The sequence below is a fragment of the Doryrhamphus excisus genome, chromosome 10, assembly GCF_030265055.1.
Source record: "Doryrhamphus excisus isolate RoL2022-K1 chromosome 10, RoL_Dexc_1.0, whole genome shotgun sequence".
Classification (NCBI taxonomy): Eukaryota; Metazoa; Chordata; class Actinopteri; order Syngnathiformes; family Syngnathidae; genus Doryrhamphus; species Doryrhamphus excisus.
The window spans coordinates 15,310,378-15,338,346 of NC_080475.1; the positions used below are offsets into that span (position 1 = coordinate 15,310,378).

The following is a 27,969-nucleotide window of genomic DNA, read 5'->3' on the forward strand; positions in this document are numbered from 1 at the left end:
ATTCATTATTATGATTTAACCTTTGTCAGGAGGCTTCACATTCAGTGTCACTGTTTAGATTTCAGGCAGCTGGCACACAGGCATTCACATCCCACTGCCAACGTTTAATTAGCTTTTATACGGCACACACAGTGGCTTAACACAATCCCATATCTAGTTCTGGGTCTTCCTGTTGTACCTACTTTCAGATGCAGATATCCTTGGCGAAAAGCTCTTTTGTTTCTCCTGGTCTTCAATTTAGCTTGATGTAGATTTTGCAGTTGGTGCTCCAAGTGCTTTATATCAAGTCATGTGCTGAGCCAACGTTTCTTTGAGTCTCGTGATCTGTTGGCGATGTCAGTGTTGTGTTTTGTCAATACTTGTGTAGATGTTTGTGTTTTTCAGCTTCTTTCCCTGTTTCAGCATTTGATTGCATTTTCTAGACCAGGGGTCACCAACCTTTTTGAGGCCGAGGGCTACTTTGTGAGCATGGGCTACTTGACCTGTTTGCAGTGAACTTCCAAAATGACAAAACTGCACGGGATCACTTTTTAGTAATCAGAACAAAAGGAATAGTAGTAGTAACACTATGTGAAGCGACTACTCACATATCAATGTTAATTATTTTCCATAATAATGGTAACAAAAACATATTTTTAACAAGAAACATTTATTTATGTGCTCACATATTTGAAACACCTTTTTTTCACCTGCCTAGTGAAAAAAGTCCTTTGTTTGTCCAAAGCTGCCTTTAACAAACGGGCCTTTTCCGTCCTTAATGCGCTGCCGGGTGGGTAGCTCGCATTGAAGCTTTCGTGACAAGTTTTGAAAATGTGCCATTGTGCCGTTTTGGTATTGCAACAGTCGTCCCGCAAATAAGACACATACATTTTTCTTCAAAATATGTAAAGAAAAATTCTTCCTCCCAATCACTGTGGAAAATGTAAGTCCTTTTTCGCTTTTCTGCCATGTTTTTGGGGGCTAAACTGCACGAGTAAGCTATCTCCTCATCACCATTGCAATTTATCAGAAAAGTGGTGAGCGGACGCGTGCGCACACATGAACTTTGACTTGACGAAAAAGTTCGTTATAAAATGTGCCCTGCCCCGCTTTTACTCATGTTTTAACTGTGTATTAACCAATGAATGTTGTATTTTGGTGTGTCTTCTATTCTGTTTACTTGCTTTATTCACCTCCATTCTTCTGTAAAGTGTCTTTGAGTATTTTGAAAAGCGCTAAAAAATAAAATGTATTATTCTTATTATTATTATAAAATATTTTTTTTTTAATTTTCGATATTAAAAGACAATTTAAAAAAATACATTAATGTAAGCAATTCTGATTCAAAATTTAAAGCACAAAATAACAATGATAATTTGTGACCAGTGTTATTTTTAGAAGATGCCTCGTGGGCGCCTTAAGTGGTCCACAGCATTGGTGACCCCTGTTCTAGACTATAATGTTACCTGTTTGCTACATGTCCCCCATCCCAATCTCTAATATCGTACAGCTTTGTGGTGAATGAAGAGGCAACGAGGAATAATTTGCACTGATTTTATTGGTTCATTAGGAACAATTTTGGCTATAACATATTTAAAATTATTTTAAAGATGTAACAGATGTTATTATTAGCATCCGTAGAGCAGGTTGATCCTCATGATGTCCCACCTGGACATGCCCTGCCTCTGGCCAATATGGACGTTTGAGTTGGGGATAGGGGTGATGGTGTCTCTGCCGTTAGTGGAGAAGGCGGTTTTTTCATAGTGCATGACAGAAGAGTAGTCATACGGTGTGTTCAGGTTGTTGGTGTCCTGCTTGTAGAAGTTGTAGGCCATCTTTGGGTCAATATTCTCCCAGTTGATTCTGACGTAGCGGTCACGGTCACTTCTGGTCTGCTCGTGCTGGAAGCCCAGAGCGTGGTTGATCTCGTGCTGGATGATGGCGTGGTAGACACAGCTATTGCGCTTGATTGACACCACCTGCCGACCTCCCTGTCTGCCCAAAGCTGAGAAGCAACCGCTTTTACTTTCAAAGCTGATGTAGTCGTGGTCATAGCGGCGGGGGACGAAGCGGATGCAGGTGCTGCTGTGGAACGACTTCATGGCTCTCTCAATTTTCTGTCTCTCCCAGCTGCTGAACTGAGCGCTGATGGAGTAGGGGACCTTCACTAAGCCGTTGGAGGCTTTTTTCCAGAGGCAGCTCTGGGACCAGCACTTCAAGGCATTTCTGGTTTTAGGAACCAGCAGGTCCCCTTCCAGTAGGATCTCATCTGTACCGTTATTGGTGGTCAGAATTGCGGTGGTCATGTCAACAGTGTCCTGGTCTTCCTCCGGGACTTCATTATCATCTTCTGTGTCCTGCTGAGACTGAGAGACGCCAAGCAGGAGGAGCATCAGCAGACTGGTGGCAAAGGGACTCATTCTCAGCCTGGTTCTGGTACAGTTCTGCCTTTGAAGACTGATTCCTACTTTGGTCAGTCTGAGGTATTTATACTCTACTGTCCAGGTGTAGCTACCGGAGGATTATGGGTTGGGGGCTTGTTGCTAGGCCTAAACAAACCTTTGAAGGGTGGACTCCACTGACAATCCCATTACTTCAACATGGTTTGTTGTCTCTTGTTATTACAGCTAAACAATGTAGGTTGGACAAGTTATTGGTAACATTTCTTAAATTATTTTGCACTTTATTTCTGTTGTAGTCCCTCTTCCTACACAGTCTTACTGTACAGTGATTGGCTGGCTTTTCAGTCTCTGGTAATGCACCATTAGACTAGAACAGATACAGTATATGTCACTGTTAATTGGTCATGATGTCACTCGGTGTGGTTAATCCTTAAAAAGAAGCTGGCCTTAACTAGAACTGTTCCTGTGGTCTTCCATTTCCTCACTATGTTCCTCGCAGTTTATTGCTCATTTTCTCAAGTTCTATTAAGTTTCTACTTGCAAATATGATCGTAGGTAGTTTTGGAGTAAACATTAAATGTGTTAAGCTGAAATGACCAGAGAGAGATACTATGTTGAACTAAAAGGATTGTTAATGAAAGCTGAGCCAGTGCTTATTTAGGCCTAGCAACACGGCCATCAACCCATAATCCTCCATGGCCACACCTGTACAGCAGAATATAAAGACCCCAGACTGAACCAAGTAGGACATCAGTCTTCATAGAGTCTCCCAGTAACAGAACTGTACCAGAACCAGGCTGAGAATGAGTCCCTTTGCCACCAGTCTGCTGATGCTCCTCCTGCTTGGCGTCTCTCAGGCTCAGCAGGACACAGACGATGATAATGAAGTTCCGGAGGAAGACCAGGACACTGTTGACATCACCACCGCAATTCTGACCACCAATAACGGTACAGATGAGATCCTACTGGAAGGGGACCTGCTGGTTCCTAAAACCAGAAATGCCTTGAAGTGCTGGTCCCAGAGCTGCCTCTGGAAGAAAGCCTTCAACGGCATGGTGAACGTCCCCTACTCCATCAGTTCTCAGTTCAGAAGCTCGGAGAGACAGAAAATTGAGAGAGCCATAAAGTCGTTCCACAGCAGCACCTGCATCCGCTTCGTCCCTCGCCGCAACGAGTACGACTACATCAGCTTTGAGAGCAGAGGCGGTTGCTTCTCGGATCTGGGCAGACAGGGAGGTCGGCAGGTGGTGTCAATCAACCGTCAGGGCTGTGTCTACCACGGCATCATCCAGCACGAGATCAACCACGCTCTGGGCTTCCAGCATGAGCAGACCAGGAGTGACCGTGACCGCTACGTCAGAATCAACTGGGAGAATATTGACCCACAGATGGCCTACAACTTCTACAAGCAGGACACCAACAACCTGAACACACCTTATGACTACTCATCTGTCATGCACTATGGAAAAACGGCCTTCTCCACCAACGGCAGAGACACCATCACCCCCATCTCCAACGCTGGCATCAATATCGGCCAGAGGCAGGGCATGTCCAGGTGGGACATCAGGAGGATCAACCTGCTCTACGGATGCTAATAACAGCACTTGTGATCTACTTGGTGTCAACGTTATTGTTTGGAAGAATGATTGATATTGATCACTAACGCAACAATGTTCTTTATTCCTTGATTTCTTCAAAATGTGTTTTATCACATTTTTGGTTTATATAGGACAATAAAATCACTGCAAATTGACCGATCCTGACTCAGTATATTTTATGCTTTCATTATGATAAAAGGTTTATTGGTGGTAAAATAAAAGAAATCAAATAAATGTTTGAAATTTAAGGAAAAAGAAGAATGATCCATTTGGATCCGTTTGGATCCTTGTTTCTCTTCAGCTCTCGCTGTCGCAACTGGCGACTACTTCACGCTACCCAACCAGCAGCCACTCCAGCTCGGGGTTGCCATGGCAACAGTCGTTTCCTTCTCTTCTCCATCCTTCCATGTCGGCGACTGCCGACCAGCCATCACATGTTGTAAGATCGCCATCCTCGTACTCACACACGCACAAAACATTGAAAAAAAAGAAAAGGAGCTTGCAGTGTTCTCTAAAACACAGCATGCTATGTCATTTAGTTTTTTTTTTATGTGAATATCCATTTATACTATATTATACACAACTCTATAATGAACATTGCCAGTGGAAGTATTTAAAAAACTTTCATTCTATTTTACTACTAAATTCTACATTAATGTCTTAATTAAAATGACCTCTACCTCAGAGATAAGACATTATAATGGAAAGTTATCTCTGAATATAACTGGCTGTAACTGCTAACCAGTTTTATGGAGCTGAAGGGGGGCGGGGGGGGGGGGGGGGGGGTGTATCATCATTGCAGCCAAGGGGAAGCAGAAATGTAGACGTCAGCTATACTGTGCTGAGTTTAATTAGTGAATAATTTCCCGAAATGAAGCGAGGATAACCTGCTCACCCCCCCCCCCCCCCACACCCCTTAGTTGTAGGTATTTGCTTCACAGATTCAGCGTTTTGCCTCTAAAAGCTTCCTTATCTCTGCTAATCACTTAATCAGGTTCACCTGCACAATCTAATGACATCAACCACAAGAGTGATTCCCTTACAAAGATAATAACCATAACGGTAATTGTATTACGGTTGTAATTTGCAGTAACTCAACTATCTCTCTCTCTATATATGTCATTACTATTTAGGCCTGCTCAGCTGTCAGCGATATTGCCCACTTTGAGATGGAGCCTGTAAAGGATGGGTCACCTTACCACGAAGAACTTCAGGAGCTCCCATTCACCCCCATTCATGCTCCTGTCATCACGATGGACATGACTGCACTAAGGTGTGTGCCTCTTGTTGTCTCAACCACATAAACAGTATTTTCGGTTATTCTGAAGCAACATAACAATATGCAATCGCATAAACAGTAGATACATTCAAATGCACCAAAGGTCAATTCTAGCTATTTTTCACCTGGTCTTAAGATTTGTATTTGCTGTCTTTATCTGTTTTCTGTCCTCATTTTTCCCCGTCTTCTCTGTCCCTGGACACATTTTGTAAAGTCGTCTTATCAAAAGGGGCGCAGGGTCAACTGCCAGTCACCAAACAGATAGTGTCTGGCTTACACTGCTTTCTGTCAGTGCTACAGGCTGATAGGAGAAGGGGTGACTAAGTGCAAGACACACACATTTTTTTTTACGAGTGCCACTGGAGATTCAACATACAAAAGGCATTAGTTGTGGACTCCTACTCGAGAGACTTATGCTAACATGTTTCACATTTTCTTTAATGGCGACATGGCAAAGCAGGACTAATATCTCTGTCCTGGCTGCTCAGTACAATATTTAGCATAACGCAATAAAAATATAATGTACACTGTAAAGTGAGCTGTCTTTGATCTAAAATTATTTTCTGTTTTTTGTTCGGTCAGTGGCGGCACGGCGGTCTAGTGGTTAGCGCGCAGACCTCACAGCTAGGAGACCAGGGTTCAATCCCCGTGCATGCGTGGGTTTTCTCCTGGTACTCCGGTTTCCTCCCACATTCCAAAAACATGCTAGGTTAATTGGCCACTCCAAATTGTCCATAGGTATGAATGTGAGTGTGAATGGTTGTTTGTCTATACGTGCCCTGTGATTGGCTGGCCACCAGTCCAGGGTGTACCCCGCCTCTCGCCCGAAGACAGCTGGGATAGGCTCCAGCACCCCCGCGACCCTCGTGAGGAAAAAGCGGTAGAAAATGAATGAATGAATGAATGTTGGGTCAGTTGGGCATTTGATACCATCATCGCTGTCCATGGTGCTTAATCATACCAGTAAGAAGACTATAATAATAAGCACTCTCTCTACCTCGTTTGATGGTGGATTGATGGCTGTCAATGTTTAACCATTACAATTAATTCATTGACAACAACTTCATTTGAGTAGTTGAGCTATTGAGGATAGAGTGTGTTTGGGTGGCATGAGTCATTGTTGATAGGACACAGTATTGAATGAAGTCATTTAAAACCCTCTTATCTATCGCGGTGTATGTACAGTCATTCATTAAAACTGTAAGTCACCATTCCTGCTATCCACTGTGGTATTGATTGGTTCAACTAATTGGCAGCATGTGGTAATGGAATGGAGAAATGTAATAGGAAAATGACATGTGTTATAAAATAAAAAATAAGTACACAAAATGAAAGATACATGAATTAATACATACATAGAGGAGTAACAAGAGTCTGTAAACAAGCAGTTGGCATTGAAATGGCTTCCTGAGCCCAGAGTTGGGATTTAGATGTGCTGCTTTTCAGTTCAGTGGACTGAAACATTTCTGCCTCCTCTTTTTGGAAGCAAAAACAAATGTTTAGTGTGGAGTGACTCATTTGTTTGACAATGACATTTACCATCATTTTGGATACATTCCCTTTTACTCTGTTTAGATTTGAGACTCAATAGGGAGTTTAGTTTTTGTTGAGTGGGTTTTTTTTGTGATGGTAAGGAGACAGAAAATGGAACTAGGAAAGCGGTACACACATATATATGTCCTGGTAGCTCAGTACAATATTTCCTTAAGTCCAACAAAAACAATGTTATACACAGAAAAGTGAGTTTCTTTTGGTATTTTTTATACATGGCCACTATTTGCTGGTACTTTTACTGGCTCTTATGCAAGTTAGCCATGTAGTCATTTGTTGTTGACTACATTGACTTAATCAGCAGTATACTGTGACATACTGTAATACGATTTTGATGACCAATACCCACCTTCAAGAAAATACATATTGCTGATAGGGCGGTATTGCTGATGGTTGAGGCGGTAGAGTGGTCGCATCCCAACTTGAAAGAGGTTTGATCCTCCTGTGATCATGTGAAAGTACAGTATCTTTGGGCAAGAGAGTGAAGCCCCAGTCGGTCCTGATGCTGCATCATCAGTAGGTAAATGTGCTAACAGTGTCAAAGCGCTATACAAGCGAAGAGCATTTAGCATCTTATCAAATGGGTGGGATCAGCTGTTTATCAACATTTTTATAAGGCCGAATGTTATCCAAAACATTAGCATTCATTGTCCTGTTTTCTCTTATGTTAGCCCTCCATCTGGAATTTAGGAATGCTGAATACTTTACAGAGAGACAGGTGGCCGCTATGATTAGCCATAACAGACATTATGAGACGTAATCCTCAGGGTGCACTTTGGCGCCCTCTGCCTCTTCTGTAAGTGTCCTGATGGCATCCTTTGCTTGATGGATATTGCTGACATTCTCATTGTAGCAAAAACAATAGTGGTGTTTAAATTCTGGTTAATTGTAACTGGATGCAGTGAGCACATTGAGGTTTCACGTTGCCAAAATGGGATAGCCCAGGCCCCATGTGACTATAAATTATGGCCGTAAATGGCTCCAATGGCGAGTAGTTAGTAGAAATATGCTATATAACAAAACAGCACCATCCCACACTGAATGATATTCAGTGCATCTTGGTTTTAGCAGTTTTTGTATTTTGATAATTCCACACTAACATACCACAAACAACTCACTGATTCTCTTGCAGTTCGTCCTCAGTCAGTTCCAGGAGTTCACTGGCCCACCTCTACTCTGCTGGATTCCCTGACATTGTGGACTTGAGAGGTCAGGTGGCAGAGGTCTTGGACCCTACAGAGCCGGTGCCTTTCGATCCACACCGTGAAGAAATGGATCCCTTGCAGGAGAATCTTCTTGTGTTCCAGTTTCTAGCCTTTACAAGGTAAAGTCTTTATTATGCTACAGCCTTGTCGCACTGATGATATCTTGATCCTGTTCGATTCTCTGTTGAGCACGTGGAGGTTCAGGTGCCTTAGGACTTTGTCTTTGCTATCTACAGACGATGTGGTCCTGATGGCCTCATCGGGCTGTGACCTTCAGTGTTTACTGGGGCGATTTGCAGCAATGTGAGACTCAGCACCTCCAAATCTGAGGCCATGGTTCTCAGTCTGAAAAGGGTGGATTGCACCCTCCGGGTTGGGAATGAGGTCCTGAGTTCCAAGTATTTTGGGGTCTTGTTCACAAGTGCGGGAAATGTGGTTCCTGTACCAGACCGTCGTGGTGAAGAGAGATTGCGGATACAGTACTGAACTCACCCTAGCACAGGGCGAGGAGCTCAGAGTAGAGTCCTTCTTGTTTCTATGGGTTCTAAATATATAAAAACATAAAGAGATTCACTCCTGCACCTAATTGGACACACCTATGCTGCCTCCAAACGCTGCTAATAATAAACCTCCATAACCCCCCAACAAAGTTTTATAGTCTTATATTCATGCTGTAACCATGTAGTAACAGCTACATTCATGATATCATCTAATACTTACTGTATTTTACGTATTTTGGTCCTTTTAAGCATTTCCACAACATTCTCCTCCCATTGATTTCACATAGCAACACAGAAACTACCCAGAAATTTGGGTAGTAGTCTGAAGCATTGTGAGTGTGGCGATTATGGGGTGAAGCTCGTTGCTAGCGGTGTGTTGTGGACAGTATTGAGCAAATTCGATTGTTGTCTTTTTTTATCTGTTTTGATATCTTTAGAACAGAGGTCCTCAACCTTTTTTGCACCACGGACCGGTGTGATTTGAGTCTTTTTTTCACAGACTAGCAATGTGTGGCAGAAAAATACAACAAATATAAAATAAAGAGATGCTAAAAACAAATGTTAAGTGCAGGGAAAATATAACTCACCCGCTGAATCAGTTGGAGGCCTGAGCTTGTTTGGTTGAGACGAGATGGCCCCATCTGAGTGTGATGGGAGACAGTGAGTCGTTAATAAATAATTTCTTATTTCTGTGCGGCCCGGTAGCAAATGTGGACAGTATTGAGCGAATTCGATTGTTGTCTTTTTTTATCTGTTTGTATATCTTTAGAACATGGGTTCCCCAACCTTTTTTGCACCATGGACCGGTGGGATTTGGGTCTTTTTTTCACGGACCAGCAATGTGTGGCCGAAAAATACAACAAATATAAAATAAAACGATGCTAAAAACAAATGTTAAGTGCAGGGAAAATATAATTCACCCGCTGAATTGTTTGGTTGAGACGAGATGGTCCCATCTAGGTGTGATGGGAGACGGTGAGTAGTTAATAAATTATTTATTATTTCTGTGTGGCCCGATAGCAAATGCACCACAGACTGGTACCGGTACCGGTCCCCGGCCTGGTGGTTGGTGACCCCTGCTTTAGAACATACAGAAAATAGCCATACAGTATGTCTTCATGTCAGGATCGCAGATGATAGAGAAGAAGAAATTACTGTGTAGTCAGTAAGATTATTATGCACCACAATATCAATCTTGTTTACTTATAATGTAGCTCAAATGTGTGTATGGCCGGCATGTGCATGTGTGTGTGTGTGTGTACAATCCTTAGCACATATGAATGTGAGCGTGGATGGTTATTTGTGTATATGTACCGTTGGTAACCGATACAGGGAGCACCCTGCCTCTTTCTACAAAGTCAGCTGGACTACGTTGTTGCTCATCCGTGACTCTAACAAAGGCAAGCAATCTATAAAAGGGATGGATAATTATAAATAGTCAAAAATAGTTTTTTTTAATTACATATATTATTAACAAAGTACAGTTCTTTCATAATTTGTTTCCAACACCAAAAAAAAACTTGCCGCTGAGTTTCTGCGTTTTTCCCACTGAGCTGTGTCCAAGATCCAGATGCACTCAGGCATTAAGTCCTGTCAGTCATCCTCTACTCATATGTCAGCTGCATGCCTATACAGGGCACGCACGCATATGCTCACAATTCTCGCATAAACACATTTCCTGTCAGCACAGACTCTGTCAGCCAGCCGTCACAAAGGCCCCCCCGGAACCAGCGTCCTCTCAGTGACAGTGGAGAAAGGGGTTACTGACGGATGCGTTGTGAACACACCACTTGCTCTACTTCTGTGTGCATGTCCTCTTCGGTTATTGCGTACAATATCAGTGGTTGAATTAGCCCATTTCAGTCTTTTTTTTATATCATGAACACACTCTCTTGTCATCATTACTTCTACTGCACGATGACTCGGACTGGCCTGACTTTTAGTTCGATGTAGATATAGTCACCAACTCTCCTGAGAACACTCCAAGACATTGCCAAAGTGCCCGGAGTTGTGGACTCTTATAGAGCAGCTACACATGCTAACCAGCATGAAAAGCTTTCTAGTTCTTCCAGAATCTGCACCTATTCCAGCTTTATTTCTTTGGATTTGACCATAATATATTGACAGAATTGTTAATAATCATGTAAAAACATGACACACTGAGAGAGATGTTTGCAAGATAGGGTGTGACTTGTTTTTTCCACTCAGTGTTAAATATGTGCTCTCTGATTGCTAATCAGTTCATTAAAAGCAACACAAGAACCTCACCCTGATTTCATTATTATTCAATAAGTACGCTATCAAATCAATTGTCTCGCTGCTTCTTTTTAGACGTTAACGAGGTTCTAAGTAGAGCATCAAAATGCAAGAAGAAGAAATGAGAATGAGGCCCAAAGAATTTGAGTAAGCAATATATTGCAAACAACCTTAACTTAAACTGAAATAGGCTGTTTATCAGTTGGTCAAAGGTTTAAGATCACAGTCTTTGAAAGACAAAATGTGGATTCAGTGTCATTTTTTATTAGGTATTCTCACTGTTATAATATCTTGATGGCAAAAAAGCTTCTGCTCTTTGTGTTTGGATTGTTGAGCTGCATAGGCAAGGACTCTCTCCTCAGAACCTCCTTAGGATCTTATAGGCCCAAATGTAAATTCTTGCAATTTTTCACCTGGTCTTATTCATTTATTTATTTTCTACCGCTTGTCCTCACGAGGGTGGCGGGGGTGCTGGAGCCTATCCCAGCTGTCTCCAAGCGAGAGGCGGGGTACACCCTGGACTGGTGGCCAGCCAATCACAGGGCACATATAGACAAACAACCATTCACACTCACATTCATACCTATGGACAATTTGGAGTCACCAATTAACCTAGCATGTTTTTGGAATGTGGGAGGAAACCGGAGTACCCGGAGAAAACCCATGCATGCACGGGGAGAACATGAACAAAGGCCACACAGAGATGGCCGAGGGTGGAATCGAATCTCTGTGAAATCGAATCGAATTTCCTAGCAGTGTGGCCTGCGCACTAACCGCAGTGCAGCCCAGTCCAGTCCATTCATTCATTCATTTTCTACCACTTATCCTCACGAGGGTCGGGGGGGTGTTGGAGACTGGAGCCTATCCCAGCTGTCTTCAGGCAAGAGGCGGGGTACACCCTGGACTGGTCGCCACAGCCAATCACAAGACACATAAAGACAAACAACCATTCACACTCACATTCATACCTATGGACAATTTGGAGTCGCCAATTAACCTAGCATGTTTTTGGAATGTGGGAGGAAACCCTATCCATGCACGGGGAGGACATGCAAACTCCACATAGACATGGAATTGAACTTGCGTGTCCTAGCTGTGAGGCCTGCACGCTAACCACTCGTCCACCATGCAGCCGTTCAGACAGAATATTGTTATTATTGTTGTTGTTTTGTGTTATGTATAATGATGTTGGTGAGAGAGAGTGGAATCGAACTCGGGTCTACTATCTGTGAGGCCTGCACGCTAACCACTCGACCACCGTGAAGCTAGTTAGGACTTTTTATTTCATAATTCATACATTTCCCATACCGCTTATCCTCACAAAACCGGAGTACCCGGAGAAAACCCACGCATGAACGGGGAGAACATGCAAACTCCACACAGAGATGGAATTGAACTCGGGTCTCCTAGCTGTGAGGCCTGCACGCTAACCACTCGATCACCGTGCAGCCGTTCAGACAGAATATTGTTATTATTGTTGTTGTTTTGTGTTACGTATAATGATGTTACAAATAATTCTTAAGCTTTTAAACTTGGGGCCATTTTTATACACATGCTAAAAAATTTTATTTAAATAGTTCTTCTCCGCATCTACAAGCGGTGATTCTTTGAGCTTTTGTCTTTCAACAGAATACCAGTCGCAGGGGCTGCCCTGGAGTGGCCGAGCAACATCTACTTCACCTTCCAGTTTTACCGTTTCCCACCAGTCACATCGCAGCAGCTCCGACTACTAAACAGCGGCAAAGTACAGCAGAAAGCCGGCATCCCGTTTCCTTGTATTCTAACCTCCATCGACAATGACGGTAGCGTGAACTCTGGTAAGTGTCACAAGGTCTTGATTTTCTTCCAACCAAAAAAAGCCACTAACTTTACTCTACAAGCATATTCTATGATCTTCTCCTATACCTCACTTCCCTTTCAATCAGTAAAGCAGCCACTGATTGATGTCTATTCACGTCGCAACTAATGAAATGGAAGAGATATGACAGCTACTGACAGACCGTGATATTGAACACACTCAAAGTTCTCCCCATCGCCACCCTTCAGGCCCCCTAAAGCTACTCTCCTCCTTCCCTCGACGCACACTCCGGATTAGCGCTGTCAATATTTCTCTCTCACGTCTCCCTGCCTGCACACTCCACTATATGACCCAGTGTGAATTCCCCCACAAGCCCATCTACTTTCAGACAGATCCTCTCATATATTCTCTCTCTGAAAGCCTTGGTGCCAATTTACTTGCAACAACTCAACTCCAGCTAGACTTCTATGGGCGCCACCCTCGGGTGCATCTCATCCATTCATTTTCAATGGATCAGCGCGTTAGGCTGATTGTTGCGAGTCACCTTCCAGCCAAGTGACAAGCGGAATTTGTGTATGTTAGATTTTGTGCATGTCATTGTGCACACGCTGGCTTTATCTCCTGTGATTTTGTCAGCAACTGCAGAGATTCTTATGAGAAATCAAAAAAAACAAACAAAAAAAAACATTTTCAGCATCGTTATTGCTTCCTGTTGGGCTTTTGCCATCCATCTCTCTAATGTCAGTCTTCAAATGATTTGTTTCCAAACAGGGTTGTTTCATACGCACTCATCAGTGTGCCATTATGCGGCAACTGCCACTTGTGCTTGGCAACAGTGATTGTGTTTGTGTTCCTGTGAATCTCTGGACATGACTCACTCTTTATGGTCTCAGGCTTTGCATAGCCATGGAAGAAAATGGCCTGGCTCCCGGTTTTGTAAATCTACTGGTAATCATTTGAATACAAAGTCATGGCATTTCAGAACATACTGTTATTGGACTAGGATGTCCTGTCTTTTGGGCCCACTTCCTGTGACAATCAAAGTATTGTGTGCAAAGCCAATGGTAGTGAAAGAATAGAAATTTTTGCGCTAATTACCATGTTGACCCAAATATGAGATGACTGAAGAATGAGGAAGACTGAGATCATCGAAGATGTGACAAGAGGCATCAGTGGATGTGTTTGAACATTCTGAGACATCAGTGACGACCACGAATAGTGTGGTAATTCTCACAGGATTGTTCAGTTTTTTTTTCCGATTCCTAGTTTCGATGGCCGCTTTGCCGACTGGAAGAAATAGCCGTGAAATAACCAACAAAGAAGATGCTGGTGAGCAGTGGATGAGAAGTTTGGCTTAGCAGTCATCGGCTTAATGCAACATTTGCAACCCAATCATATCACGCAAAGGAGCGTGATTAAACACCTCTGGATTCCTGCTCCCGCGTTTGATCTGCTCCATCGGACTTCCTCTAAGCAGTCCGTATCAGGGATGTCAGACAATAACTGATCACTGTCTCATGCTAGTGTAACCAACGCTTTGAAGATGACTACTGATGTGGCGGTTCTGTGTAAACAAAGGACAGGAGCTTCAGCTCCAGGGGGAAAGTTTATCCATGCGAACAGTTTGTCTAGCAACAGTCGAGACACTTTCTCAACTCGGAAAACACGCTACCTGCCTAGAGCTCTGTGGGCTACATGCTGTTGACTTATAACAAAATAATGTTGTCATAAAAAATAGCTTACATCAACATTGAGGCAGCAATGATAAAGTTAGCCCATGTATTTTTTCATAGACAAAGTTGATACCTAGGTATATGAGACGTTGAGACATTTCAACCGAAAAGAACTCTGCTTGCACCCTCATTTAAACTTTGCAAACTTTTATGACGCAGTACTCTTAAAAGCATTGGAATTGAGAATCGTTCAAATTCAAACGATACCCAATCCTGCACACAAATGTATAAGCCAGTGCGCTCTCCCACCCCCACCTTTCTGGCCATGATCTGTCAGCTCGCTTTTGCTTCTGAACATAACATGCATTTTTCTTTCTTTTTGTATCTTTCTTCTTTTCTTGTATCAGCTCTTCATCTGTTTCCATCGGAGCATCTAAGCTCACGGCATGCTGAGGGAATTAATGGTCTGAGTAGAGAGAGTTCCTGGGTGGTTGGGCAGATAGACGGTTAAAAGAAAAAAAAGGTTGAGAAGTATCTCATGAAAACAGGATAGAATGGGGGGAAAAACAGTGATAAACAAAGTTTTGGTAATAATACTCAATGGAAATAATAAATAAATAAATATCTTGACCTCCAAAGGTTGTTGAACAGAAATTGTTGGACAACCTCATGAACATTCATCCCTAGTTGGAGCATACAAACCTAACATCAAAGTCAATATTTCCAAATTTTTTTTTATGAAAACACAAACTTTGTAGAAGTGTAGCACATGGACCAGGTAGGAATCCATTTTGGTGAGGATTTGGAAAAGAGGTGATTACAGGAATTTACTATGACAGTTAAGCCCCTTTTCCCACAATTGGAACAGATCTTATTTTCCTGGGATTTTGGAAACCTTGCTGCGTTTCCACCAAAATGTCACATAGAAATATTTCTGGAAATGTTTTGGGGATTTTTTAGTCTTTTGGTGGAAGTCTGCGCTCTACTAAGTTACATTCTAGTTAAATGTGGTGATTAAAGCATGCTCAAAAATCCCTCTGGTTATTCTCTGACTTCCTTCAGAGTCCCCTGGCCTGCAGGTACAGTTCAGAGTAGATGACAGCTTTCTCAAGCCAGGAGAGAAACGTTGTTTCCTTCAATACCTGGCCCTTCACACCATGCATATCGACATCTGGGACAGTGACTCATTGCTGCTTGTAGGTTCAACTGCTGTCGAGCTCAAGGTAAGCCAGTCATATTTGGGAGTCAACGCAGGGTGCCGACTACTTTGTGATGTCTTCATTCTGATTTATTTTGTTTTTTTAATCAGACAAGATAAAGCATAATTCATGATAATTCATGAACACCTCATCATGGCCGTGCAATCAGAAAAAAAGATTTTCTTTCTAGCCTTTATAAATCAGCAGATTTTTGGTCCAAAAATGTATAAAAATGTCAAATTCAAGCAGAACAGTCCATATTTTTGGGGGGTTTATAGACACATCGACCATCTGACCAGTTGTTTACTTCTATGAAACAACAACAACAACACAGAACAAAACAAATTAAAATGCATGGGTTTTCTCCGGGTACTGCGGTTTCCTCCCACATTCCAAAAACATGCTAGGTTAATTGGCGACTCCAAATTGTCCATAGGTATGAATGTGAGTGTGAATGGTTGTTTGTCTATATGTGCCCTGTGATTGGCTGGCGACCAGTCCAGGGTTTACCCCGCCTCTCGCCCGAAGACAGCTGGGATAGGCTCCAGCACCCCACCACCCTTGTGAGGATAAGCGGTAGAAAATGAATGAATGAATGAATGAATGAACATTATTAGAGACCTCTCGACATGAAATAGCACCCCTATAATCACCTTTACACACATTTATAGTAAACATAACAAAAAATAATACATTTAAGGCATAATCAATTAAGACATAAATAATATTTAATTTTTTTTTGAATGTTTATGTTCGGTTCCTCCCACATTCCAAAAACATGCTAGGTTAATTGGCGACTCCAAATTGTCCATAGGTATGAATGTGAGTGTGAATGGTTGTTTGTCTATATGTGCCCTGTGATTGGCTGGTGACCAGTCCAGGGTTTACCCCGCCTCTCCTGCGACCCTCGTGAGGAAAAGATGAATGAATGAATGAAGGAATGGAACACCGGGGCTTCATGTGGTGCAGGGTCGTCAAACGGTTGATTACGTGCAGATAATAATATTTTTCCTTACTTTTTCTGTACTTTCCTGTTTTAATCATAATATTTTTTCACATTTTTTCCCCTTTTTCTGACTTCCTTTTTGTTTTCTCCAGTACATGTTGCGGCACGGTAAAATGGCAGTACAAGCCCTCCATGAGGTGGAGGTTCTGACAAGCGATTACTTGGGTGAGCACACCCTACGGAGTGGCGACGCCTCCAACAACCCTGTGGCGGCCACCATTGTCAGGGGTCGTTTGCACATTCGTACTGGAAACATTGGTAAGTATTTGATGACAATTGCTATATTCTTAGTGTGTCATGCATTACTTTGACTTCACCCGACTTGGGAGTTCCCTACTTCTCTCCTTGTTTTTTATTCATTCACTGTGCGCCTATACAGAGCAATGGCTGCTGACAGTATGTTTTCTTTGCCATGCATCAACCGTGGAAAGATACTTCCTCTCATAAACAACGCAGAAATGTTGCTGAGTGCCATTGTCAGGGCTAAATATGCCAGCATTTTCTCATTGTGCTTATCACTCAAAGCAGGTTGTGAGTGCAATAGCTTAGTGGATGGAAATGGTGGCAAAGGGGGGGAGGGAGGGGGGGGATTGTGCCGGCATGTAAATTCCAATCAATATACGGATATCCATCAAGCAGTCTGGCGGATGGTCTGAATCAATTTAGGGAAAGGAGGAGGCCTCGCAAGTAGTTTCTTTGTTTCTTCTCCCTCCAACACATTCTGTCTCTTTTATTGCTTTTATTCAGGGGTCTCAAACTCAGTTTACTTGGGGGCCACTGGAGCTAGGGTCTGGGCGAGACTGGGCCGCATCAGGTTTTCAAAAAAAAAAAAAAAACACATTTATTAAAAACAGAATAAATGAATAAACTTTGCTTTGGTTTCGATTTTCTACAAGAATTTTTTCTACACAAAATAAGATGAAAAATAAATAAACAAATCAAGAATAAAGAAAACCAATCAATCAGTAATAAATAAATATAATAACAATAAAACGGCAAATAATAAAAACTTAAGAAACCACATATAGTTGGTGGGTAGACAAATTATTTTTTTCAGATTAAAATTAACAAAGCATTATTAGAGCCCTGTAGACATGACAAAACACGACTATAGTCACATTTATACTTTTTTTATTTACAACATATTGCGCAACTGCAGGGTCTTGAGACACATGCTAACTCGCAAACTAGCTAGTGACCTAAACGGTAGCCTTTAAGTTATTTCCTTTAAACTTAAATAGCCAAAAACTTACCACTTCCACACGGATAGGGAGGATAACTATTAACAGTTATTTAACCTTTAACATGAACATTACTCAAACGTAATAATTTTTTCTGGGTACATGATACCAACCAGCATCCATATCAAACATTAAACTTTCATATCAAGGCAGGGGCCTCAAACTAGTGTCCTGCGGACCACATTTGGCCCACGGGCCGCGTGTTTGAGACCCCTGCTTTTATTCATCTAAATTGCACTTTTTTTTGCCTCCACTCACCTCCTCTCCCCAGCCCTGAGGGTGTCTTGTCATCAGGCTAAAATGAATCGGCAACCCTTATTGGGTGGGTGGTAAAAGGATATGAAACACCTCCATTGTGGCTTGAAATTCTCCCAAGAAGTTCCCCACAGAGTGAGATGGATGCGACACGCTAAGGCTCAGACAGAGAGGAAATCAAGTCACTCACACGTACCGAAGAAGGCGAGCGCTCATGTGTCCGTGCAGACATGTAGACAGACAGGTGTAGCCGAGCATGGACAGCTTGTGTGATGAAGCGGGAGGATGGAAATAGTTTGCAATAGAACACTAATATCATGTGAAAACCTTCTTTCCTCTGTGATGTCTAGGTGCGGCAGCCTCTGAAGACTTTGGTCAAAAGTGTGGCCTGTCCATCTTATCTCTATGTTACAGCAGCATTTTTTTTTATTCCGTTTCTAAGCATTTTTAATTGAAAAAGTTACCTGCTGTCGCTTTTAGATGAGAAACAGCGGCACACTGAATCATATGCTTTTTAATTATCACCAAGTTGGTCGGGGGATTGACGAGTCATTAAATTAACGACAATGGTATATGCTGAAAGGCCTATTCATTTCTTCTATTTAGCAACTTTTATGAAAGAATGAAGAGCAAAATTAAAGATAAGTACCTTTATTTGAGTAATAGTCGGTAAGTGTATAATCAGAGTCAGAATCAGAATCGCCTTTATTGTCATTGTATTGCATACAACGAAATTTGAGTGCAACTCCACGGTGCATTTTGTAGAAAGTAAAAATAAAAAATAAGGAAAAAATAAAATTAGGAATAATAATATAAATATAAAAGGTGGCAGGTGCTGCTCAGAATAAATGTTAATATATGTACATCAAAACAATAACCCATACAGTAACCAAAATGTAGAATTGCAGTAAACAAAAGGTAACCCAAAAGCTTAGCAGGGGTCAGCAACCCACAGCTCCAGAGCCGCATGTGGCTCTTCAGCGTCTTTGTTGTGGCTCTTTTTGCAAAGTATTTTTTTTAACATCTGAATGGGGAAAATATGCATCTTTGTAAAGACTAAAAAAAAAAAAAGACTTTCTGAATTAATCCTGGCTCTTGATAATAAAGGTTGCTGACCCTGGCTTAGGGAAAATCCAAATGCATATTATACCATATATAATTATTCCATCCTAAAATACAATGGCAACTTAAAATTCATACACAGTCCATTTCAGGACATAGCGGAACCTCCCGATTTTATATTTCATATTTCTATTCACATTTTCACATCGGAAATAATAGTATTAAAAATACACACAGATGGAATATGTCTATTTTTTATGGAAATTTTATGATATTTGTCGGTGGCATCCCTAGTTATAATTGCTGTTTGGCTTTAAGTAAGCGATTCGATACTTTGTACTGCAGGGGGGGCCTAGGGGCAAAAACAGCTTAAAGAGTAGAGGACTGTCTTATCCATTAATCATTGTCACGCGTGTAGCTAGCTCATAAAAGAGAGTTTTATTGGTGGCTGTCTGATGGAAAAGTAGTCTCTCATTCTGTGCTGTCAAGGTTTCTTGGGTGTAACATACTGAAGCTATCTACAGATCCTACTAACATATTCTATCTAATGTCTATTTTACAGTCAGTCATATGTGCTTCAAGGGAAAAGTCCTCTTGTGTGAAATCATTTTATTTTTGCTTAAAATTGTGTCTATATCTTTTTTCTTGCTCTGTCAACACACTTGGATAAGCATGCACTCATGCACACAAGTAAACAGAAAGCATATATGTCGCTCCACAGTAGAAAAAGCAACTTTCTCCAAACATCACATTGCTCCGATCTGCAGAAGCCTGATAAGCCCCGGAGACCGAGTGCCTCGGCAGTAGACAGCATAGAGAACCCTACCAGAAGCTGCCTCAAGTCAAGTGAATTATCAGTGAAATTTACTTACAATTATGTCTATCTTGGGGACCTCCCGAACAGGGGGCACGGACACAATCGCTTGTCTTACTAAAAGCCCTTTCCATCGTGTAAAGGCCTCGCTTTATCAACCTTGCCTTAAGCCCTTAGTTGAGAGAGACAGTCTGCTTATTCTGAAAGGTCAGTGGCCCGGAAGATGGAGGCAGGAGAAATGGATTATTTTAGACTACTTTGAACCCCATTGGTGCTTGCTTCCATTTGTTCTAGGGCCGGTAAATCGTAAATCAGTGGTTTGTTGTGGCTTTAACCTCAAGAACTGCCAGGGGAGCAAAGAGGGTCGGGTCACAGGGTGGCGCTGAATCGGATTATTGTCATCTAACAGTGCAAAGTTGTCAATGAATGTGATGGAGTTCAGCCCCTCTGTATTTTGTTTCCCATTACTCGGAGAAAAAGCTGCTCTCAGGTGCGTTCTCTGAACACAAAGTGGGAATATTACACCCCTGTGACCTGAATATAGTAAGCGATGGCATCTATTTCCCGTTGAAATACTCACAAAAAGACTTATACATGCTAACCAACGGGTGGAAAACATCCATTTCATTTTTAATTTGGTAATAGTAATGGTTTAATTTCATTTGAACATGCATCAGATTCCAATTGAGTGCATCACATAATCAGTTCACAGTTCCACATGTCCAAAAGCAGTAGGAAGAAGCAAAGCTTATTAAATCCTACCCCTCCATCTGGTACTTTTACAATCAGTAACTGTTACATTTGTTCACTTCCTGCTTTCCATAATACAGTTTAGGGTTTTTTTTTGTTTTTTTTAATAATGCCATATGACCATCCAATGACATAATGGGTACCATAGTAAGTGTCAATATAGTGATATATATAGCACATCATGACTGGTTCAAGACTCTTCATCCTTGTATTTAGCAAACATCAACTGCTTGTATTGTTTCTTGAATTGGCTCATCGTTGTGCATTGTTTGAGTTCCTTAATCAATCCATTCTATAGTTTGATTCCCCATACTGAAATGCTATGGCTTTTTAACATAGTCCTAGCACCAAGTGTTTATTTAGTCCATTGATATATGAAAAAGGGGCCATCTTATATTCATGGTCGTCTTATATTTGTGTCAGTACCGTATTATGGTGTAGGATTTGGGAATATGTTATTAATTGATAGTAAACAGTTACGTTGATAGTGTGAAATTGACTTTTAATGGCGTTTAATGGAAAATGGAACGCACAACATGGCTGCAACCTTCAGAAGGACTGTTGAATCAATCGGAAGGAGCTTGTGGTCCAAAGAGGAACACAACTATTGGAGGGTGAGCTACATTCTGCTATGACACTTTATTCTGGGCGGCACCACACATTACATGAGTTCAGATGAATCAGATCTATTAAGTAATCAATGGATGGATTACAATAGTGTTATTTTTTTATTAACAATTACAATTGGCGGTCGAGTGGTTAGCGCACAGACCTCACAGCTAGGAGACCAGGGTTCAATTCCACCCTCGGCCATCTTTGTGTGGAGTTTGCATGTTCTCCCCGTGCATGCGTGTGTTTTCTCCGGGTACTCCGGTTTCCTCCCACATTCCAAAAACATGCTAGGTTAATTGGCGACTCCAAATTGTCCATAGGTATGAATGTGAGTGTGAATGGTTGTTTGTCTATATGTGCCCTGTGATTGGCTGGCGACCATTCCAGGGTGTACCCCGCCTCTCGCCCGAAGACAGCTGGGATAGGCTCCAGCACCCCCGCGGCCCTTGTGAGGACAAGCCGTAGAAAATGAATGAATGAATTACAATTGGCTGATCGTGTGACAATTATAAAGACACCCATGCCAACCTAGTTAGTTGTGGCTATTAAGCCTTCCATGGTGCGAGATGGTTAATTAGAATGATTAAAAGATTAAATCAAAGTATTCTAATTATAAATCCATTTGTTTTATTGTGGACGAATAGTGCGTGATGTTCATCATATGCCGTCCTTTGCGGACATTATTGCATAATTCTATTAATCACCAAAATAATCCAGCCGCACACAAGAAATAAACTGCAAGGAGCCGTAATGAGTCATTGAGGCTTTGCATCTCATTGTTATATTATGGATGGGAGATATTTAAGCAGAAGTAATGTCCTCACAACAGCATTTTGGGGGGAAAAATAGAACTCAAACAATTACACCGTGCTGAGTGGGAAGGCGGTAAAGGCCGATGGATGATGAAGGCAGACACCTCAGTCATTAATCTACGCAACTGCTGTCAGTGTTCATGGCAACCCTGGGCCTCAATTATTCATTTAGCTGTAGCCCATTAACAGTTTGTTGTTGAAGTCTGGAGGATAACATTTGGAGGATGCTTTTTATGCCACTTCCAAAACAAAAAAAAACACCTACACTCAGCTACGTATAAATTCTGGAAGAATTGAATTGAAGCATCTTTAAAGGGGCATCTATAACCTCTCTGCAATCAATTTAGGGACTTCGCCATCATTGAGTACGTCTGGATGATCCAAAGTTCGGAAGCTAATGGAAGTTTTTAAAAGGACTTTTAGCATTAATAGTCATTCAGCTTAGTCAATCATATACAGTAACTAAACAAGCCTATTTAATATAGTACTGTTGGTGCAGGTGCTGTTCATAAAGCCTTCATTTGCTCCACACATCGAATGGGGCAGTATGGATATCAGTCATCATGATCAGTTCACCCTGTAGGGCATATGTACATTACACACTGACACCAAACTGTCAGATGGACTGTACAAACGATGGCGTTTGTGGGATTGATGGTGTCCAGGATGAAATCACTTATTTGAATTATGAAACGATTATATGATCTGTAATGATTTGTTCCCACCTCCAGAAAGGAAGATGCAATCATATCAGATGTTGGCTTTGCTTTACTGCGGAAATGACATGGATTACTCAGCCAGAGAACATGAAGCATCAATCAGAGTGACAGTCCGCTTTCTACATTTAGAATTCTCTGCTCATTCTAAGCTGCTAATTAACCCCGCCAGGCTTTTGACCACGTATCGATCCTGCCTCAGGTGTTCTAAGCCAAGGTTTTTCCCTGTTGTGTGTTCACTTTGGCTCTATCTCCATCGGAAAGGCAAGCCTAAATAAAAACTAAATGAAAGATGGTGTTCACAGCTGATGATTTGCGTTTGATTGAAAATGTATCAAAGTGTTGTGTTCGTTGTGTGTCATTCGTGTATATTGGCACTTTTGTATGAAAATCCTGTATCTCCACTTCATGATGGTTTGGACTTTATAGGTCCGTGTTTTTGTGATGAATGTCGCGATCGTCACCAGATCTTCAGGAATTAAAGGGGACCTATTATGCTTTTTCCACTTTTCTGACCTATAAATGTAATTGGAATTTTTTATGCTCATTTTAAATGATGCCAAAATTTCAGATAATGCGGTTTGGCATTTGAGCCCTGAAAGAATTTTGGGATGGCTCAAAACCCTCTGTTTGAAAAGGCGTGGTAAAACCGTTCCTTTGTGACATCACAGACGGACGGACTCTCTGCCCTCCCCCAAGTCATTTGCGTTAAACGATGCCAAAATTTCAGATAATGAGGATTGACATTTGGAAGTGAGCCCTGAAAGAAGTTTTAGATGGCTCAAAACACTGGGTTTGAAAAGGCGTGGTAAAACCGTTCCTTTGTGACATCACAGACGGACGGATTCTCTGCCCTCCCCCAAGTCCTTTGTGTTAAACGATGCCAAAATGTCAGATACTGAGGTTTGACATTTTGAAGTGAGCCCTGAAAGAATTTTGGGATGGCTCAAAACGCTCGGTTTGAAAAGGCGTAGTAAAACCGTTCCTCTGTGACATCACAGAGGGACGGACTCTCTGCCCTCCCCCAAGTCCTCTGTGTTAAACGATGCCAAAATTTCAGATAATGAGATTTGACATTTGGAAGTGAGCCCTGAAAGAAGTTTTGGATGGATCAAAACACTGGGTTTGAAAAGGCGTGGTAAAACCGTTCCTTTGTGACATCACAGACGGACGGACTTTCTGAAGTTTACTTGCTAGCAAGCCACATTTGAGTTGATCTTCCATTCCCTAGGTCTTCCAGGCTAACTTTAAAAAGTACAGGGTCATTGCTCAGTGATAGCTTTCTGAACATTTGCCCTTTCGAAGGTAGTAAAAGTCGTTTTAAGTTTCTCTGTTGACCTTACAGATTTTGAGTGTCTCCTCCAGGTGTGAAACGATCTGAACTTTGAATATACAACCAACAACCCTGCTGCCGTTTGTCACTTACAGGGCACCAAGTAGATCCAAGCAGGAGAAGGGCAGCAGAGCGCGCCCAGTGTCATTCTCACATCATCATTCCTCGTGAAGTCACTGATGGATTCACCGGGGGGAGCCTATCTCCCAGGAATATTCTCCAAGTCAATGGTAAACACTTTAATTCAAAGCACATGTCTGAACAGGAAAAGCATGTTTTACCTGTAACGTAACGTAACCCAAGCGCCTCCATATGTGTTTATCCTTGCAATTAGCTATCAGTGTCCGTCTGGCTGCCTTGATCAAGCCAACCAGATCAATTCCACATTCTGGCTGTTGGCTACACCACCGAACCACTCAATTTTCAGTCTAATTGAGCCTGCTGAAGCATCTCTGGTGGCGAGCCACAACCCTGTGTGTGTGTGTGTGTGTGTGCGGGTATGTGTGTGGATGCATGTGCATGTGCATGTGCGTGCACTTCCACACTGACCTGAGAAAGCCACTTTTTCTCTCACTTGAACAAGCAATGGCTAGTCAAGTGTGTTGTACAGTATGTGATGCTAGGGAAATGAATGAAAGTCACATATAAACTGGAAGGGCACTCAGTGGGGCTCAGCACAAATTACCACCCAAATGGTGCTTAACATGTATTCAGTAGTTTAAAAAAGTAGAAATCAGGAGGTTTATCTGGCAGCACACCTTAAAAAAATCTATTTAATATATTATATTGATTGATATTATTGCAATGATTTATTCACAACTCTACTCCAAAATATTCCGCTTATTGTTGATTTAGTTCATGTTTTGTCTCTCCCACTCATCCGATATGAGAATCTCTCCGTTCCGCTTTCTCGGGCATGTTGCAACTGCGGCCCAAAATAATAACATCAGCAATCACTTGTCTCGTCAATGAGCAAAATCAATGAGCAGGTTATAACCTACAATTTCATCTGGATCCAAAGGAAGAAAATGTGTCAAGATCCCTCATGAGCAGCATAATCCAGTTCAATTTTACAATCTGACCTATGACTGCGTCTATCTATTTAGATACTTCACAAAAGCTGCACAAATGTTGCGACATGGTTTCTATTTCCAGGAGCAATGTAATGCATGTGTGGTGAAGTGTTGACAACTGTACACAGCAAGCGTGAACTCTGTCATAAGATGCCATTTGAGTCTTGGCGGTGACGTGTATGACAGGGCAGGATGTCTATGTTTGCTCAAAGGCATCTTGGCTAATGAGGAAAGATGGGAAAGGTTGCACCCAGTGGCGTCATTAGGCCTATTTTAGGGGGGCTTATTGATTTTTTTTTAATAGATTTTTTTTTTACAAAAAAAATTTCTGACAAATTTCATTCATTCATTTTCTACCACTTATCCTCACAAGGGTCGCGGGGGTGCTGGAGCCTATTCCAGCTGTCTTTAAGCGAGAGGCGGGGTACACCCTGGACAGGTCGCCAGCCAATCACAGGGCACATGTAGACAAACAACCATTCACACTCACATTCATACCTATTACTCCAAAGATCTTCTCAGGGCGCAGCCAGGGCGCAGCCAGGGCGCAGCCAGGGCGCAGCCAGGACGCAGCCAGGGCGCAGCCAGGGCGCAGCCAGGACGCAGCCAGGGCGCAGCCAGGGCGCAGCCAGGGCGCAGCCAGGGCGCAGCCAGGGCGCAGCCAGGGCCCTGTCCTGAACACAACTGATCTCATTTCAACTGGATCTCATTTATTCATTCATTTTCTACCGTTTATCCTAGCGGGGGTGCTGGAGCCTATCCCAGTGGGGTACACCCTGGACTGGTGGCCAGCCAATCACAGAGCACATATAGACAAACACCCCCCCCATCCTCAGAACCTAGTGACGCCCCTGGTTGCACCCATGTTTAGCACTCGTAGCAATTAATATGAAAACTGTGCAGAGAAAATGTGTTTTTTGAATTGTAGATAATACCTGGCTTTGTTTTTATAGTTGAGTTTTGCAGTGGATGCATGGTTTGAAAAGAAGGGGAATGCTTTGGAATGGACTAAAGGAAGAGTGGCTATGTAATGACACAAGTCGGGCCGTGGCCAATTGAAGCGTTGCCAGATGTTCCACACTGGACTCCTCACAGTCTGTTGTTTTTTTGGGCTCCAAAATCCCTTTATGATTTGTTTGCGCCTCTCTCTTCCCCTTGGACATTTGGAGGCTTTTTAGAACATATGGTGGAAAGCAGTGATTAGAATTCATTCTGTTCGGTAAATACATTTCATGCTTGTGTCTTCTCGTCTCGGCGTCATAGCAAGGAACGCCGGCCAGGCCCAGAGACTGCAGGTACACACGGATCCACTGAACAGAAGCAAGGTCAACACTGATGTCATCTTTTCTGTGGAGAAGTCCGACGCCGGCTGCCGCAAGTTACAGTGCATGGCTGCCGTCTACCAGAAGGAAGGCAAAAAAGAAGCTTCTAAAATGACAAATTTTATGGTGAGGTCACACTTTAAACCAAATATTGTAGCTCTCTGTCCCTCAGTCATTCTTTTGGCTCGAAATGCTCGCAAGGGAGGTTTCATGAAGACATGTCAGGCAGCCTGCCATTTCTGCTATTGTCACATCGTGGCCTTCAAGCTCCCGTGCTTTAGTAATAAGGTGTTAATTGTTCGTCTGCCTGTAGGTACATCGTGTTCTTTCACCTGCGGGTGCACATGCTAAATGTCGTTCTGGCAGTATGGTGTGTCTGTGTGAATTCTATGTGAAATATTAATGAGTCTTTACAGCTCTACTCGGATTTGACTTCAATAGGAAAGTAGCCATGAATACTTTTGTCCAGGTTTATTCTTCATTCATTCACTTGTTTTCTACCGCTTATCCTCACGGGGGTGCTGGAGCCTATCCCAGCTGTCTTCAGGCAAGAGGCGGGGTATACCGTGAACTGGTCGCCAGCCAATCACAGGGCACATATAGACAAACAACCATTCACACTCACATTCATACCTATGGACAATTTGGAGTCGCCAATTAACCTATCATGGTTTTGGACTGTGGGAGGAAACCGGAGTACCCGGAGAAAACCCACGCATGCACGGGAAGAACATGCAAACTCCACACAGAGATGGCCGAGGGTGGAATTGAACCCGGGTCTCCCAGCTGTGAGGTGTTTGTGCTAACCACTTGATCGCCGTGCAGACCCATTTTGAATCATTTGGGGAAAAATGACCAAAGAGGCGTTTACAAACGAGTGCTGCACAGTTTTTCTGCTGACTGGCAAAAGTGGATTTTAATAAGGTCGGGAATGGAGAGCCACCTTCAAATTCAGCTACACAAAGCACTCAAACGCTGCTGGAAATGTACAAGATGCCTGCAAGGAAGTAGAAATTAAATTATCCTTTACTAAACTAGACAAGGAATCGGACGTCGTAGACGTCTGCCAAGCGTCGTAGTCCCCCCTTATTGGGATTCACACCAAAATAATAATCTATTTTGGATCATTCATTCATTCATTTTCTACCGCTTTTCCTCATGAGGGTTGCAGGGGGTGCTCGAGCCTATCCCAGCTGTCTTCGGGCAAAAGGCGGGGTACATCCTGGACAATCACAGGGCACATATAGACAAACAACCATTCACACTCACATTCATACCTATGGACAATTTGGAGTCGCCAATTAACCTAGCATGTTTTTGGAATGTGGGAGGAAACCGGAGTACCCGAAAAAAACCCACGCATGCACGGGGAGAACATGCAAACTCCACACAGAGATGGCTGAGGGTGGAATTGAACCCGGGTATCCTAGCTGTGAGGTCTGCATGTTAACCACACGACCGCCGTGCAGCCCTGGTTTATTCTTCATCTTGTGAAAATCTTTACTTTTAAAAAATGTTTTAGTCTAATAAAGG

The 27,969-nt window shown here is 42.4% G+C and overlaps 3 protein-coding genes across 7 annotated transcripts in view; 2 read left to right on the forward strand and 1 right to left on the reverse strand.

The window, feature by feature from the left end:
- Positions 1-27,969, forward strand: part of nphp4 (nephronophthisis 4) — a 93,974-nt gene that overhangs the window by 51,450 nt on the left and 14,555 nt on the right. For all 3 annotated transcript variants that reach the window (XM_058083831.1, XM_058083833.1, XM_058083832.1), the window contains exons 12-19: positions 4,281-4,418; positions 5,113-5,252; positions 7,942-8,133; positions 12,400-12,587; positions 15,304-15,464; positions 16,539-16,704; positions 24,137-24,271; positions 26,378-26,562. In XM_058083831.1, the coding sequence (XP_057939814.1) occupies positions 4,281-4,418; positions 5,113-5,252; positions 7,942-8,133; positions 12,400-12,587; positions 15,304-15,464; positions 16,539-16,704; positions 24,137-24,271; positions 26,378-26,562 (1,305 nt within the window). The remainder of the gene's footprint in view (positions 1-4,280; positions 4,419-5,112; positions 5,253-7,941; positions 8,134-12,399; positions 12,588-15,303; positions 15,465-16,538; positions 16,705-24,136; positions 24,272-26,377; positions 26,563-27,969) is intronic.
- On the reverse strand, positions 1,608-8,715 carry LOC131136688 (high choriolytic enzyme 1-like). Of its 3 annotated transcripts, none has more exons than XM_058083837.1 (2): positions 8,693-8,715; positions 1,608-2,379 (listed from the first exon to the last, which is right to left on the reverse strand). In XM_058083837.1, exons 1-2 carry the CDS (start codon positions 8,713-8,715, stop codon positions 1,608-1,610), a joined length of 795 nt encoding a protein of 264 aa, XP_057939820.1. The 3 variants fall into 3 exon arrangements, with proteins under 3 accessions (XP_057939820.1, XP_057939821.1, XP_057939822.1); XM_058083838.1 differs by lacking the exon at positions 8,693-8,715 and adding an exon at positions 5,312-5,331; XM_058083839.1 differs by lacking the exon at positions 8,693-8,715 and having other exon boundaries at positions 1,608-2,405.
- LOC131136687 (high choriolytic enzyme 1-like) lies at positions 3,185-3,976 on the forward strand. Its single transcript, XM_058083836.1, has one exon. It carries the CDS (start codon positions 3,185-3,187, stop codon positions 3,974-3,976), a length of 792 nt encoding a protein of 263 aa, XP_057939819.1.

What these genes read in the sequence shown, in the direction of transcription:
- LOC131136687 (XM_058083836.1), top strand. Translation starts at nt 3,185, where the DNA reads ATGAGTCCCTTTGCCACCAGTCTGCTGATGCTCCTCCTGCTTGGCGTC.
- LOC131136688 (XM_058083837.1), bottom strand. Translation starts at nt 8,715, where the DNA reads ATGAATGTAGCTGTTACTACATG. An exon ending in AATGTAGCTGTTACTACATG is followed by an intron (nt 2,380 to 8,692) that starts GTTACAGCATGA and finishes CTTTGCCACCAG; the next exon opens with TCTGCTGATGCTCCTCCTGC.